Below are 15,710 nucleotides of genomic sequence, written 5' to 3' on the forward strand. Positions count from 1 at the left end.
ATGTGCTTAATTTTTTAACCATGGTTAACTTATTGGTCCTTTTTTTTTTTAATGGCTCCAAGGTACATTCACATGCATTTCTTCACTTGCCTATCGCAGTGGCATGGGGAGACATTCATTATGGTCTCATTTCACCTACAAGCAAACAGGCTAAGTGACTTGCTCAAAAGCACACGGCAAAGTGTGGGTGAAACCAGGTCTAGAACTTGGACTCCCTAATTCCCCATCCGGCTTCTTAACACCTGGCAGCCCATCCCATCTTCCAAAAGGGGGTTTCAAGTAGTCATTTTCTTTACACCATTTTTTTTCAAACCTTTAAATGAAATAATAAGCACACACAACAGAAAATACAAACTGATCTCAGTGTTGACCTTTTCAAATATTTAGTTAGTTATAGCGCTGAAGAGGAGGATAGGATAGGAGGCTGGAGGGATGTGACACCCCCCCCACTCACCCTCCAAGGTAGATGCCACCCAGAGGCACAGAACCCTGCGACCTCTTATCTGGAGCCCAGCTCTCTCCCAGATGCCAGCGTATCCCACTGTCTCCCGGACATCACATAGTGGTCTTTCAGGCACCTCCAACTGAACATGTCCAGAACTGAACGCACCATGTTCCCCCTCCAGCCTGTCTTGTCCCCAGCTCAGCTAAGCCACCCGTGGCTCAAGCCATAAGGTGGGAATCACGATGCTTCCTGCTCCTCCGGCCTCCACCATCTGTCACAGAGATCTCTACATTCTACCTTCTAAGCACTTTACGAGGGGTCCTCTTCTCTCCACCCCCACCACCCAGCCCCTGCTCCAGGCCACCCCCATCTCTCCCACTATCCCAGCAGCTTCCTAACGGGGCTCCCAGTCTCTACACTCATTCCCTCTTGCACCCCTGCAACAGCCGCCCTAGAAAGGTATTTCGGATGGAAATTTCTCCATCTTCCCGCCTGGCTGAAAGCCTCTGTGCATTCAAGACAAGTCCACACTCCTTACACAAGTCTACGACGCTGCGCACGACCTGGCCCGGCCCACTTGGCTCTCTACCACTGGCCTTCTCAAGTTCCGGAGTCCCAGAGCCCCTCCCTGAGCTGGGACGGGCGAAAAGCAGGTCCTGCAGGACCGTGCGGGGCGCGCCTTGGACCCGTCGGGGCGGAGGGCGTCCTGCAGTGACTGGCCGGTGATCTCCGGCCCTGCCAATCTCAGAGAGGGGCAGGGTCTGTCTGATGGCCTAGGCCAATCCTAGAGCGGGGGCGGGGCTGGGGACGGGACTCCGGGCTCCTTTGCTGGCCCGGGCTTTCCGGCCTCCCATACCTAAGTGCCCGGCCGCCACCGCACACCGTACCTGCTAGCCAGCAACCTCGCGCAGTGTTCGGCGCAATGGACCCGGCGTTGGCCGCGCAGATAAGCGAGGCGGTGGCGGAGAAGATGCTCCAGTACCGGCGAGACGAGTCAGGATGGAAGATTTGCCGGGAAGGCGTGAGTGAGGAGCTGGGCAGGAAGGGGTCGAGGGGCCTTTGCTCCCTGGGGCCGGGGTTCCAGAAGCCCCCAGGCTGCTCTCTCCTGGAGGTTTTCAGCGTTCCATCCTCCGGAGCTAGACTGAGGAGGAGATCGCACTGGGGGTTGTTTCCTTAAAAAATTATCGGGCCTGTTTTTGCACACAATGACCCCGCCCCCCCCCCCCACCCCCACCCCGGGAGAGAAGTACCTGTCCCTTTCTTTGAAAGACTTGGCCAAGGTCACCTGGCTGGTAAATGGTTAGGATGGAACCGGAAGCGCCAGGCTCCAAAGCCTTTACTCCTTTCCTCAGAGCAGGAGCCCCTCTCTGCCTTCCCAGGAAGGTGGCAGAGGGATGGTGCTGGTCACTGGACACAGGATTTTTAACTAACAGACATAAATTGCCCGAGGAAACAAGATGCATGGTGATTTTTAAGGTGGTTTGAAAACTCCCCAGTGCTCTTCCAGTCAGCCACATAAGATCCCTTTGTCCATCACATCCTCCTGGGGGCAGCTTTGTCCTGGACCAGTCCCCACTCCGCTACATGTCAGTTGGGTACCTTGGAGATCTGCACCTCTTGGGGCTCTCGACTTTTCTTCGGTAAAACAGGGGATTGGGCCTGGTGATCTCCCAAGGGCCCTTCTAGCTCTAAAATTTTGCGATTCTGTGCCTTTTGACAGAACGGAGTTTCAGTTTCCTGGAGGCCGTCTGTGGAGTTTCCAGGGAACCTGTAAGTGCACCCTTTGTTCAAAGCTTGTCAAAGGTGCCACACCTTTCCTGCTGTTTCTGTGGGTTTGCTTCCTAAGAGACTCCAGTCAACCCTAGCACCTGGAATCAACTTGCCAGTTACCTTCCAGAAAAGTTTCCGTGTTTAACTACATCATTTCCTCAAACTATATTCTTATGAAAGCTTGCCTTCCGTCCATTCCTGCAGGCCTGAGGGGAGGTGGGCTGGTAAATGTCAGCCCCTTCTCTGCAAGGCCGTCTTAAAGAACAGTGACAGACGTGACTTCTAGTCCTTATATGTAATCCCAGGACAAACAAGTTTGATGCCTTGGGGTCACATTCCTCTTTGTGCTCCAGGTACCGAGGAGAAGGCATTGTGAATGGGACACCAGAGCAGGTGTGGGACTGTGTGAAGCCACTTGCTGGGACCCTACGAGATAAGTGGGATGAGAATGTGAACAGTTTTGAAATTATCGAAAGCATCACTGATGTAAGTCTTTCTAAGCACTGTTATCGCTAGACAGTAACCTGACTCTGTTCCCTCTGCGGGGGGTCAGTGACACCTTTAGGCAAGAGGAGTACACTGTGAGCCCCTGAAGCCCAGCAAACAGGTTGCCCACTGCCTGACACTCAAACCCAGCCTCGGCCCAGGTACAGGTAGGTAACAATGAGACCCAGAGAGGTAGAGCTGCCCTAAACAGAGCTGAGAGAACACAGCGGTGGATGATGAAAGCACGAGTGCAGAGTGAACATTAGCTCTGAGGATGCTGAAGCAGTGCCTGGATTGGACACAGCCGCTCTAGTTTGAAATATTGCCCGTTACTGGGACCATGGTAATGAATTGAGTCCTGGACAAAGAGTCAGGATCCTCTGCCAGCCGTAACGCTGCGCCAGGTGGCAGAAGCTGGATGACAGTTGCTCCATTGGTAAAATGTGTGGTATCTACTCTAGCGCTGCCCAGGAGGACTTTCTGCTGTGATGGAAATATTCTCCAACAGCGCTGTTCAATACGGTAGCCACTAGCCCCGCGTGGCCACAGAGCATTTGAAAGGTGTCTAGTTTGAAGAAATAAATTGTTAATTTTACTTAATTTTCATGACTCGATGTAAAGTTAAGTAGCCACATGGAACTAGTGGCTACCATGTTGGACAGCAAAGATCTAGTTTGTCCTGCCCTGGGATCCTCTGTAGTATTACGTATCCACCTCCTTTTGATTATAGAAGTTAAGGAGAAAAAACAAAACAAAATATAGCCAAAACAAATTAAAAAGTTGCCCTGGGGAAATGTTGCCGGCTTTTTTTTATTTGAATGGTGCCTTGATTTTGACATCTGTGGACATGGTACCCTCTTGGGTGTCTCTGTAGATGGTGCTGTGAAACCTCAAGCCGTAGTTCTTTACTGGTCAATCCGTAGGACCCAAGTGTTCTTCACCTTGACCAAGAATTCACATTTCAGTTCATTATCACAAATTATGTCAGTGTTTCCTGAAGGGTGGGGCACATAATGTTGGGACACTAGGTGATTCAGTGTATTAGGTCTTTTAACAGTCAAAGCTGAAACTGAATCACACATAGGGAGGTCACCCCATTTCAGATCTTCAATCTCTCTGATAACTTGAAGGGAAAAGTCTGGGATAGGTGCTAATGTGTTTTGACACCTGTTTAACACTTGCGAATCTCCATCATAACAAACAGACAGCTGGCCTCAGGCTCAGGATTAGAACCCAAAAATCCCTTGTGTGTGTGTATATGTATACATATATATATATATTTGCAGTTGTCTTTTATTTATGCCAAGTGGTACCTTTTTTTCATTTCCAGTAGTTAAATAGCTTCCTTTTTAAAATAAGTTTAAGTTTTAACAAGTGAGCACATTTAGATAAAAATATTAAGTGAATAACAGGATAGGTGCTACCAGAGATAGGAAAAAATTATGAAGATCGTATACAAATAATTATGCACAAATGCTTGAAGTTGAGGAAACATGGGTTAATGCCCTTTGAAACATAATGGAAATGTAATGACAGGATGACAGCATGATTTTGACAAATCTCAAATATCCTAATTCTAAGATTGATAGAGAGTAGATGGATGGGTGGATGGATGAGATACAGAGCCCTGTGCACACGTCTGTGGCAGTTATAACACGTGCTGCCGCTTTCAGCATTTCTTACCAATATGTCCTCTTCATCTTGTTCTCCAGACACTCTCTTTCAGGATTGATGCGTTTTGTAGCAATAATCAGGAGTGGAAGCTGTATAGTTACTTTTTTTTAAAATCTCATCACTTCTGCCATTCCTACTACAAACTACTAGAATTCAGAAAAGGCAAAATTACCTTGTTTCTAGCAACAAGCTTTGGCCTTTAAAAAGAATATATGCTTTAAGAGAGGGGAAAACATGGAAATTCTAACTCTAGTGTGCAGTGCCTTGGTTAAATATTGAAATCAGCATCCCTCAGTGTCCCTTTGGCCCCCTGGGGGATTTTATACCCTAGGACAGTGTATGATTGGAAGATTCCAGATGGGTGGGGTATGTGGCACCTTTTTCAAGTGGGAAAGGGAGACCTGCATGAAGGTGCAGGCTGTTCTCAGGCAGGTCATTCTAGGAAGGACACATCGAGGATGAGCCATCTGGAAACTGATTCCCAGTGCTCCCAGAGCCCACTGGAAAGTTCTCAAGTGCCCCCAGAGATTGCATGCCCACCTGGAAGACTCATACCCAGGGTCAGAGTTTTCTCAGCAACACACGGTGCCCCTAGTCTTAATAGCCAAAGAGGCAAGAGACCTTCTCGCCTGCTCCCCAGAGGTCTCCCCAGGACTGTCCCATCCTCGGGCCTGACCTGTACCTTGTGACCTTGAAAGGACTGGGGTCCTGCTGGAGGAGGGGAATCATGGGATAAAGCAGGGGGTGGGTTTGAAGGGCCCTTGGCTTGTAAAGTGGGAGAATGGACTTGGTGGGATATTCTGAGATGGAGTGCAGTTCAAGGGGTGCTACCTCCCAGGGCTGGGGCTGGGAGAAACCAGAAAGCTGCCCAGGACACACATTTAAGGAGGCACTGCTCTCGGGGTTAGGCAAGTACTGGGTCGGCCTTAGGAAGGAATGGCCCCTCTTGCCTCACCCTACACCTGGCCCTATTCAGGCCTCATCTCCACCCTGAGCTTTGTGGTGAATTCCTTCATCTCTCCAAGCCTCAGTTTCCTCACCTGTGAGATGGGTTCATGAAACCTATTTCTCAGTTGCAAAGGACCACTGAGAGCTTTGTCCGGCCGGGCTCTCACTACGTGCTCAGTTAATGGCAACTCTCCTGAGTGGTCCTGATTGGCCATGGGCAGCCCGTGTCACAACCCTGGATTCTACGAGCTGGGTGTGTTGCCATTGACCCTTGGCACGTCCAGGAAAGTTCATTCTAGACCCTCCAGGTCACAGCGCCACCCTGCTGTCAGTGCTATTCCCATTTTCCAGACCCTGGGGTATTGGGACAGGGTGGATGAGCTCCGAGTCGAGTGGGGGCGGGGAGCAGATGCGCAGCCGTCAGACGCAGCTGGATCCCCCTTTGCTCTGACAGACACAGTGCGTCAGCAGAACTACCACCCCCTCGGCCGTCATGAAGCTCATCTCTCCCAGAGACTTTGTGGACCTGGTGCTGGTCAAGACGTACGAGGATGGGACCCTCAGTTCCAATGGTGAGTGACGGCAGGGCTGCTGCAAAGCCTTCGGGGGATGCTGGGCTCTGCCTCCTCCACACCCGCCCAGCTCTTCAAGGAAAGCCGACCAGCTGGAACTCCCTGGAGCACTCACAGCCTGGGTCCTTTTTTCTGTGCCAGCCTCCCCTTGTCAGGTTTGGGGAGATTCTGTGCCAGGGAGGTCTGAGGTGGGAGAGTCCGCACACTAGTAATTCAGTCATAAATTGCAGATTTCGTCAGCACCCCGTTTTCATCCCTGCTGAGGCGCATACTTTGCACCCTAGACATGCGGGGTACGGTTTGGCTCCAGGGAACCCCAGGGTGCGGCGATTCCCTGCACCCACGGAGCACCGTCCCGAGAGGGCTGTGGGGCTGTCTGCTCCCCTCCTTCCCACGAGGAGCAGAGTTCCTGCCTCTGCACTTTTGATGGTGCGTCCCACTGAGAGCCACAGCGCCTGCCACTCCTCTGAATCTTCCACATGGGGGTAGATTGTGTGTCCATCCACACCTCTCTCGGCTGCGATTTGAGAGGGGTCCCTTCGTTCTCCTGCCCCCAGGCCTCATAGTCTGAAATGTTGTCTTCTCTAATATTCCAGCAGGCTTGGGGAAGCTGTGGACATGAGTGTGTGCGCACGAGTATGTGTGAACGTGTGTGTGAGTGTGAGGGACAGGGGGGTGGCAGTAGGAAGAGCTCAGGGCCAAGTGGCAGGGTCGTCCTCTGACGCCTGGGCTCCAGATGACTGGTCTGTACCCACCGTGGGTGCCCGGTAAGGCCCTTCAGTGGCAGTGGCCCAACTGCCCGAAGTTGTAGCTCACTGAGCGTCTTTCTCTGTCTTCCAGCTACCAGTGTGGAGCATCTGTTATGTCCCCCAAAGCCAGGTTATGTGAGAGGATTTAACCATCCTTGTGGTTGCTTCTGTGGACCTCTGCCAGGGTAAGGATAACCTTTTGGATTGAATGATGTGCCCAGACCTAAGTGTGGCTTCACTGAGGACAATCTACTCAATGGCAACATTAATGATGATTCACAGTAATAAAAAGGCCTTGCCACTCTGTAGGCCTTGATGTTACAGAGCCCTATACATACACATCGGCGATGTGACACGCCAAAGTTCTAGGCATGTGGGAAAGAATGGTGGGGAAGTGTCATTATTTCTGATGTGAGGAACCCTCCCTCTGGCCCCAGGCAAGCTGAGCAAATGTCACGGTGCCGTTTAGCAAATGATGAAACTGTCTGTGCAGGCTCACAGGTTGGCCATGGGGGCCCTGGGCACCCAGTCTTCTCCTCCATGTTCTGAGTGCTCTCCACCAGCCTGGAGCAGGCAAGAGCTTAGCTGTCCTCACCCCGAATCCCACACGGTGCTCCTCACCCCTCACCGAGGAATGGGGTGGAGATGCTCGGGGCTAAAGGGCGATTCTCAGAGCACACCGTGAGTCAGCCCCGGAACTGAGCTCAGAAATGGTTCTGTCCCTATTTTCTCGCAGGTCATGGCCAGGTTCTTTTGGGGGTTTTGGTTTTTTGGTTTTGGCCTCACCGAGCAGCGTGCGGGATCTTAGTTCCCTGACCGGGGATCGAACCCACGCCCCTTGCAGTGGAAGCGTGGAGTCTTAACCACTGGACCACCAGGGCCAGGTTTTTACCAGGAGCTTTCCGTGTAATAATAACCCAAAGGTCACTGGTTTATCCTGGGAACCACTCAAGTTGACAAAGAAAGAAACTGTACCTGAGGGTCTGTCCCTGTCACCCTGCAAGCCACAAACAGACACCAGCAGGGGAAACATCGATGCTGTCACCGCACAATCCCAGGAGAAGGGTTTTGGTGCCATAGCATTGTACCGAAAACCCACATCCCACACGTCCACATGACACTTTTGACTAAGCTGGCTTTTCAGACATCTTGTGGCAGACTTCTGTTAAACGTAGCAAAACTTTATGAGCTTGAAAATAATAGCATAGCTGCAATCCAACACAGCTGCCCTCACCATGAGCACACACACACACACACAACACACACACACACACAAACACAGAGGAATTTTCAGAATAAGAGTCAGAGCACCTTCCCCTTAGGGGCTGAATTCTATGGATCTCTTCCTTGGGGAGAACATACAATTTGAGGAGTATCATTGTGTCTCATTCCAGATAGCAAGAGTTGATCGCACGGACTTTGTAGCTGGGTCACTTAGAGTCAAAACCCAGCTAGTGTGGAGGTTTTTTTCTTAAGACATTTTAAAAACATTTTTTATTATATATGTTACAAATACTTCTTCCCAATGTGTTTTATATATATATATATATATATATGTATATATTTCTTGTTGTTTTATCTTTTGGCCGCACCGCATAGCATGCGAGATCTTAGTTCCCCGACCGGGGATGGAACCTGCCTCCACTGCAGTGGAAGCGTGGGGTCTTAACCCCTGGACCACCAGGGGAGTCCCTAGTGTGGAGGTTTTCACTCAGCTCGCTTGAAAACATTTTATGTGGATCTGAAACCTGTGACTGTGATGGTTCCCATCACTCTATGAATATAGGCCTGTTCTGGGTGCTATGGATTCAAGAAGTGATACTAATCGTGACAGGAACAGCAGCAAATGTTTATACATCACTCCTGTGTGTCAGGCACTCTTCTTTATATTTTATAATTTAACTCATTTTTATTCTTATAACAATTCTAAGGTACTGTCATTACCTTCATTTTTTATATGAGGACTCTGGGCACAGAGAGGTTATGAAACTTACTCAAGATCACACAGCCAGGAGCGGGTCAAGCTATAGCATCTGACTCCAAAATCTATGCTCTTAATCTAGATATTGACCCTTCAAAACAGATAAGCATTCTTGGAACTTAGATTCTAGTGGGAGCAGGGTAGACAGACAAAACGCAAGCACCATAATTATATCAGATGTACACGCTTGTAATGATCAGATTTGGAGAAAACTGAAACCAGATAAAGGTGCCGGGGAGGGATGGGGAGAGCTAGACATCTGGGGGGTCACCAAAGGCCCCCCTGATAGGACGTTTGACCAAAGCACAGCACAGGGAGCCTTGGGGATGGAAGGGGGCTGGGGAGAGCGCGTTCCTGGCGGAGGGATAAGCAGGTCCAAAGTCCCTGAGGTGGGGGCAGGCAAGGGGCATTGGAATGGCATGGAGGCCATTGTGCCAGATGGCAGTGAGCAGGGGGAAAGGCAAGGAGATCCCGTCACCGAGGGAGCAGGGCCCACATCTTGGAGTCGTGGGCGCTGTCCTCGGAATCGAATGGGGAGCTGGCCGGGAGTCTGGAGCAGTATATGCCCTGAGCTGTGTGTCCAGTGCTATGATGCCTCTGGAGTGGGCGAGGTTGTGAGCCAGAGCAAGGGGACTAATTAGAGGTGAGGGATGGTGGCTCCTGAGTCGGGTGGCTGCAGCGGACAGGGCAGAGCTGTCGGGTTCTGGTTGTTCTGCAGGCGGGGGGCTGGTGTTTGTAGCAGGGGTATTGTAGTCACATCGTGAATGCAGCCCTGCTCTGTGCCCAGCGAGTCTGCTGAGTGCTCTGCACGTGTTAGCTCACGAATCCTTACAACAAGGACCGGTGGTGGATGCCGTTATCTAGCCCAGCCTTCTCCATGGGGAGACCAGGTGATTCCAACATCTCTCTGAGCCCCCCTTTGCCCGCTCTGTTAATGATGTCCAAGCGAGAAACACTCTTCACCGTGACCACTCTGTAAGGTACCGAGTTTGCCTCTTCCACCCGGCCTGTTGCGTGTTTACCTCCTACCAAGCCCCGTCCTCACCCGCAGGAAAGCATGGTCACTGGGCAGACTTTCTCCCTCACCTGTTCAGGCCAAAGAGGACAGCACTGAGAAGTATGAGGACTTGCGTGAGCCCGGAGAGGAGGAACAGAGAGAAGAGAGAAGGTCCCAGCAAAGGTGGAGGGGCTGGGTGTTGGTGAGCAAGGAATAGAGTCCGATGACGCTGAGGCTTTGGGATGGAAGGCAGTCTGTGCCCCACCCCCACCCCGAGTTCAGGCTCTGTGCAGAGAAGGCATGCGCAGAAGAGAGAAGCCTGCCCAGCCAGCACTGTCCTGCACTGTCATTCCTCTGCTGGTCCCCCGCCCTGTCTGTGCATCTGGGAGGGAGAGCAAGGCTCTAAAGGGTCTCCACTTCTCAGCCCTTGACCTCCAGGATGTCAGGAAACATTTGACGGGCAGGTGCGATGCTCCGTGGGGTTCCTGTTGAGACTCTGAGGCTGCTGACAGCTCCATTCAAATGAAACGCCAAATGGTCTCCGCAAAGCCCGTGCCTTTGTTGTCCTGGCAATTGGGAAGTTTGTGACACTGAAGATCCCTCGTCCCTACCAAGTTGGGTCCCATCTCCTCCCGTGCGCGCCCCTCACTGAATCTGACTCTCGCTGGTGGGCTTCACTGCCCTTGTGCCCCTGAGCATGAGGCCACTATGTGTACAGCCCAGGGAGGTCCGCTGAGTTGCTAGGTTGGTGAGCGGACCCCGCCTCTCGACTTCGGCACAGGTCTGTGCCGCGTTCCGTGTTGTGGCCTCCCTCGGGGCTTCTGCCACCCCCAGCCGAAGCCCGTTCACACGGGCACGAGTTATGCGTCAGGTCTCTGAGTCAGCCCTTCTCACACTTGTGGTCTGAGGCTCCATTCCACTCTTAAATATTATTCAGGGCATCAAAGGGCTTCTGTTCATGTGGATTATATCCATCAGTATTTACTATACTTGAAATTAAAACTGGGATATTTAAAAAACATTTATTTTAAAATAATGAGAATACGTGTATTATATGTTCCCATAAATATTTTTGTGAAAAGTAACCATATTTTTCAAAAGAGGAAAAATAGTGAAGAGTGCCCCTGTTTGACATTTTGGGAAATCTCTTTAATGTCAGGTGTAACAGAAGCTCATATCTGCTTCTGCGTTCAGTCTGTTGTGATATCACACCTCATGTGGCCTCTGGAAACCTCCCCCGGAAGCTGTTGACAGCTCCATTCAAATAAAATGCTCAGTGGTCTCCACGAAGCCCATGCCCTCATGGTCCTGGCCAAGAGAAAATTTGTGAGAGTGAAGTACACGCTGAGAGAATGGGAGTGAAAAAGGCAAATCACATCTTAGTGCTGTGATGAAAATAGCTCTGACCTTGCAGACCCCTTGAAAGGGTGTCAGGAGCCCCCAGGAGCTGCCAGACCATTTGGAGAACCGTTGCCCTCAGTGGACAGAGTGCAACATTGTGTCTGTTCCTCCCAGGACCCAGTACAGGAGTGAGTTCTCCGAAAGCCTTTGCCGAGTGAATCGGGCACAGGGAACGAATGACCTTCCTGGGCTGGAAGTGGGGGGTCGTCCTCGCTCAACGGCCTGGCGGGGCCATGGAAGCATCCACGAGAGGACCCGCTTCCATCCTGAAAAGAAGCAGGTCCAGAGGGTTGCCCTGGGCAGTGAACCCAGCGAAACCCCTGGGTCTGGACCATTCCCCTGGGCGGGCTCTCTGCTCCAGACACATAACAGCCCTGGCCTTGCTTTCACAGGGAGCCCAACAAGACCAGCCTGGTCACGTTCTTCCAGACCGACCTCAGCGGTTACCTTCCGCAGGGCGTGGTGGACTCCTTCTTTCCCCGCAGCATGGCCGGGTTTTATGCCAACCTCCAGAAAGCAGTGAAGAAATTCTACGGCTGACATCCTGGCTGGTGGGCCGAGAACTGCCATGACTTGTGCGGACCTGCCGTTGTTGGGACGCAGCTGGAGAGCCTGGGAGAACACGGGCTCCATTGGAACCGCTCTACCTTTGGAACCCACCAATGACCAGACATCGGCCAGAGGCAGCCCTGGCCCCTCCTGCGCCTCCTTCCACTTGGGTTGGGCTGCCATTTCCCAAGCACCCCTCCTCCAGCAGGGTGCCCCCCAAGCCCCCCGGCCACTGGACAGGGACTCTGCCCGGGCACCGTGCGTTGCTCGCGGGTCCAAAGCCTTTCTGTGCCGATCACTCTCAGAGACCATGTCTCCCCGTTTGTTGAGAAGAATCACCATCAATCCCGAAAACCTGGCCCAGCCTCTTGGTAGCATTTGAGCTCTCAGTCCTGTGCCACAGATCCCCGGATGTGCGTTTCTGATACCGTGCCAGACTTTCCCCCTTAAAAGACGTCAGCTTGGCAAAATGATGCTTAAAAAATGAGTTAAGCATTCAGGAAAAAACACTTTCAATACTCCTTTTGTTGTCTCTTCTATTCAAATCATTTTTCTCTCTTTTTCCCCTGCATGAGTTAGCTTTCAGGTGCCCCAGGGAAACCAGGCCCAGGCAGTGCTCTGGAATTGATTCTGGGCTCAGGGCACCTACAAGGGGAACTGGGAGGAGAGCCTCCTCTCCCCTGGGCATTTGTGGTTCTTGTGTTCTGTTAGAGAAGATGGAACAGGAGTCCTCTGGCCTCCAGGACCTGGTGAGCCCATACTGCTGTCAGCGGGAAGGACAGAAGAGCAGATGTCCCACCCCCAGCAGTGCTGGCTAAAATCCCCCCCAGGCCCTGCTGCAAGATGAAACGACCCCGAACGGGCTATGCCCAGCCCGGTGCATCATCGGAACCAGGGAGCACGGCCTTGCCACCTGGAAGGGGCTTCAGCAGCCACACGACTCCCTGTCCTTCTCTCCGGTCAGGGCCACACAGTCCTATGTGGAATTCTCCAACATTCCCTCACAAGCTCCTCCATGGGCCCACCGACTTGCTGGTGAGGGAGGCCCCACGTGTGTTTGACCAGAGTGCACTCGTACTGCAGTTTCTCAGGTTACTAGCACCCTGTGCAGAAAATTTCCAGAGTCCTCAGCCTTTGCGCCTCCAGATGGAAAACGTCCTCCTCGTATCAGAGTATCTTGCTTCCCCACCTTTGAGTCCTGGGGTGCCTGTCTTCTGAATGTGCCGAGGTCTGAGCAAGCTTTAAAACGTGAAAGCTCAGTGTCAGGGGGTTAGAAAGCCTTCTTTCTGAGCTCTAACGCAGCTGCAGATCCCACAATCATGCCATGAAGATCATCCCCCTAACTCCCTCTTCTCATCAAGAAATCTTCACAGGACTCTCCCGTTGCGGAGCACAGGCTCCGGACGCGCAGGCTCAGCGGCCATGGCTCACGGGCCCAGCCGCTCCGCGGCATGTGGGATCTTCCCGGACCGGGGCACGAACCCGTGTCCCCTGAATCGGCAGGAGGACTCTCAACCACTGCGCCACCAGGGAAGTCCCTTTCTTGCTGATTCTTCATTTGAAACCGGAAAGCTGGCAGTGGCAGCGTCCTCAGTGGTTCTATGCGAGCTGGGGGAGAAGGGGGTCTTCAGAGACAGAAGGGGTTCCTGGGAGGGCCTGGGCACACCCTGGCTGCCTGTGAGTCCTCATACAGCCCCACTCACTCACTTGATTCATCTGAGCTCCCAAGGAGGCATTCTCCGTGCCCCAGGCCCATGGCTGGCACTGCACTCATCCATGTCACCACCTCCCAGTCCTGATGGAAAGACTCTCCTTCCCCAGGCTGGTCCACCTTCATCACCAGGCTGGTCCACCTTCATCACCTGGCTGGTCCACATTCATCACCTGGCTGCTTGATAAGACTCAAAACAATAACCCGATTATAGGAAACATGACTGTGTGCAGACGTGAGATTGCGGGGGTGAGGGGTGTGCCCACTGAATCCCATGGCCTGGGTGCCCAGCCCCGGACAGGCACACAGTGAGATCCGGTAGGGTGGGTGTTGAATGGGGTCATACCTTTCATTGTCAGACCATGTTCAAATTCAGCATTTCTCTTAAATCTAAGGAGCTGACGCAAATGGTTATCTCCAAGTTCTTGTCTCCTCTAGAGCTTGACACAGATGACTCTGAGCACATAATTTCTCAGGCAGAATAGGGCACTGAGCTGGCACCCACTGTGGTGAAGTCACTAAAGGGGCTTGCATGAAGTTTATGATTCCCCGGGAGAGTTTTCTAAGAGTTCACTGCCAGGAAGCAGATTCTTAGCTTCCTGTGGACCCTGGAGAAGCTATTGGATGACATTAAGATGGCCCCTCTACGGGCTTCCCTGGTGGCGCAATGGTTGAGAGTCCGCCTGCTGATGCAGGGGACACGGGTTCGTGCCCCGGTCCGGGAAGATCCCACATGCCGTGGAGAGGCTGGGCCCTGAGCCATGGCTGCTGAGCCTGCGCGTCCGGAGCCTGTGCTCCGCAACGGGAGAGGCCACAACAGTGAGATGCCCACGTACCGCCAAAAAAAAAAAAAAATGGCCCCTCTGATACTGGCCTAAGAGTAAGGACTTTTTGTGTCGTGTCTGTGGTCCTTGCCAGGTCCTCCCTCACACCCTTATTCACGGGAGCAGGGCCAGGAGCAGGGCTGACACACTGTCCAGGCCTCGTCAGGGGGTGCTGGGTGTTGCTAATGCATTTCCTTGTCCCGAGCTTGACAATCAGGCTTTAAGCGATGACCAAACTTAAAAGTACCTTGGCCTGTTAGTCTCTCCCAGACCACAGAAGAAAGGACTCACTTTCCATATCATTTACCAGCTGGACAAGTTGTCTCTTACATCTGGGTCTCAGTACCCTCATCTATACAGTGGGACAATACCACGCTCTGTAGACACTGCTGTGATTACTAAGGACAGTGTCCACTTAACCCAGCGGGTGCGTGGCTCGTGGGAGTTAAACGGCAGCCATCGTGTTGTACTCTTTCAGACTCACGCTAGTCCGTTCTATTGGCACAGCTGAGCACACGTGGAGTTTCCATTGTTTGTTTACTCGCTCTGCCACCGGGTACCACCTGGCTAGGAGCACTTCTCCAACCCAACCAAATCCAGTTTTGCAAATGTTTTTGTTTTGTTTGTTTTTGTGGTACGCGGGCCTCTCACTGTTGTGGCCTCTCCCGCTGCGGAGCACAGGCTCCAGATGTGCAGGCTCAGCGGCCATGGCTCACGGGCCCAGCCGCTCCGCGACACGTGGGATCCTCCCGGACCGGGGCACGAACCCGTGTCCCCTGCATCTGCAGGCGGACTCTCAACCACTGCGCCACCAGGGAAGCCCCAGTTTTGCAAATGTTTTGTGTGCTAGATTGTATTTTCCAAAAACAGCCCCAGCAATCTTTCCCTTCCCCTTAAACTGGGACAGGTTTGTGCCAGCTCTGACTGATAGATCATAGGAGAAGTGATGCTATTTGATGTCAGAGGCAAGGTCTTAAAAAGGATGCGGCTCTCACACTTTCCACGTTGTGAGGACGCCCAGGCCACAGGGAGAGGCCTCCTGCCGTGTATAGGCCTACAGCTCCAGCTGAGTTCCCAGCCAGCAGCCAACATCAGCGGCCTGATGTGTGAGTGAGCGAGTGACCCTTCGGGTGGTTCCAGCCTCCGGCCTTTGAGTTGGACCAGCTGATGTCAAGTGGACCAGGACGTGCTGCCCCCTCCAAATCTGCCACCATTGCAGAGTCATGGGAACAACAAAGGGTGCTGTTTGGGGTGGATCAAGACACAGTGATGGTCCTTAGAAGATCTGCAAAGCAAAACATGGATTTCATGTCCAGTTGTCATATATCCATTTTATTTACAGCACCACAATATTATCAGTAAGCTCTCTCTAGACATAGTCTGTAGTTTGTATCAGCCACCCCACTGTGACTCTGCCCTAACTTTCTGGGACAGCCCGCTTGTTGGGTGACGTTCCAGAAGGTCCGTCCGGACGTGGGCAAGCAGCCACCAGGAAGCACGCCTGTGCTTTCCCCCATCGGGGTGGGGTTAGCAGTGACCCTGAGAATTAGCGGTTGTGGAGAGCTACACGCAGTTGGCTCTGGTGTCGGCTCTGGCGCTGGGC

At 52.4% G+C, this 15,710-nt stretch overlaps 1 protein-coding gene across 1 annotated transcript; it reads left to right on the plus strand.

Annotated features, from left to right (window-relative positions):
• Positions 1–1,352: 1,352 nt before the first annotated feature.
• STARD5 (StAR related lipid transfer domain containing 5) lies at positions 1,353–11,563 on the plus strand. Its single transcript, XM_065872574.1, has 6 exons — positions 1,353–1,466; positions 2,166–2,215; positions 2,569–2,701; positions 5,778–5,895; positions 6,736–6,829; positions 11,416–11,563. Exons 1-6 carry the CDS (start codon positions 1,368–1,370, stop codon positions 11,561–11,563), a joined length of 642 nt encoding a protein of 213 aa, XP_065728646.1. The 5' UTR covers positions 1,353–1,367.
• The last annotated feature ends 4,147 nt before the right edge of the window (positions 11,564–15,710 follow it).

The sequence above is a fragment of the Phocoena phocoena genome, chromosome 2, assembly GCF_963924675.1.
Source record: "Phocoena phocoena chromosome 2, mPhoPho1.1, whole genome shotgun sequence".
Taxonomy (NCBI): domain Eukaryota; kingdom Metazoa; phylum Chordata; class Mammalia; order Artiodactyla; family Phocoenidae; genus Phocoena; species Phocoena phocoena.

Bases quoted from the DNA above. Each gene is read 5' to 3' on its own strand.
- STARD5 (XM_065872574.1), top strand. From the start codon at position 1,368: ATGGACCCGGCGTTGGCCGCGCAGATAAGCGAGGCGGTGGCGGAGAAG. The intron at 1,467-2,165 runs GTGAGTGAGGAG...GCCTTTTGACAG, and splicing joins GGAAGATTTGCCGGGAAGGC to AACGGAGTTTCAGTTTCCTG. The intron at 2,216-2,568 runs GTAAGTGCACCC...TTTGTGCTCCAG, and splicing joins GTGGAGTTTCCAGGGAACCT to GTACCGAGGAGAAGGCATTG.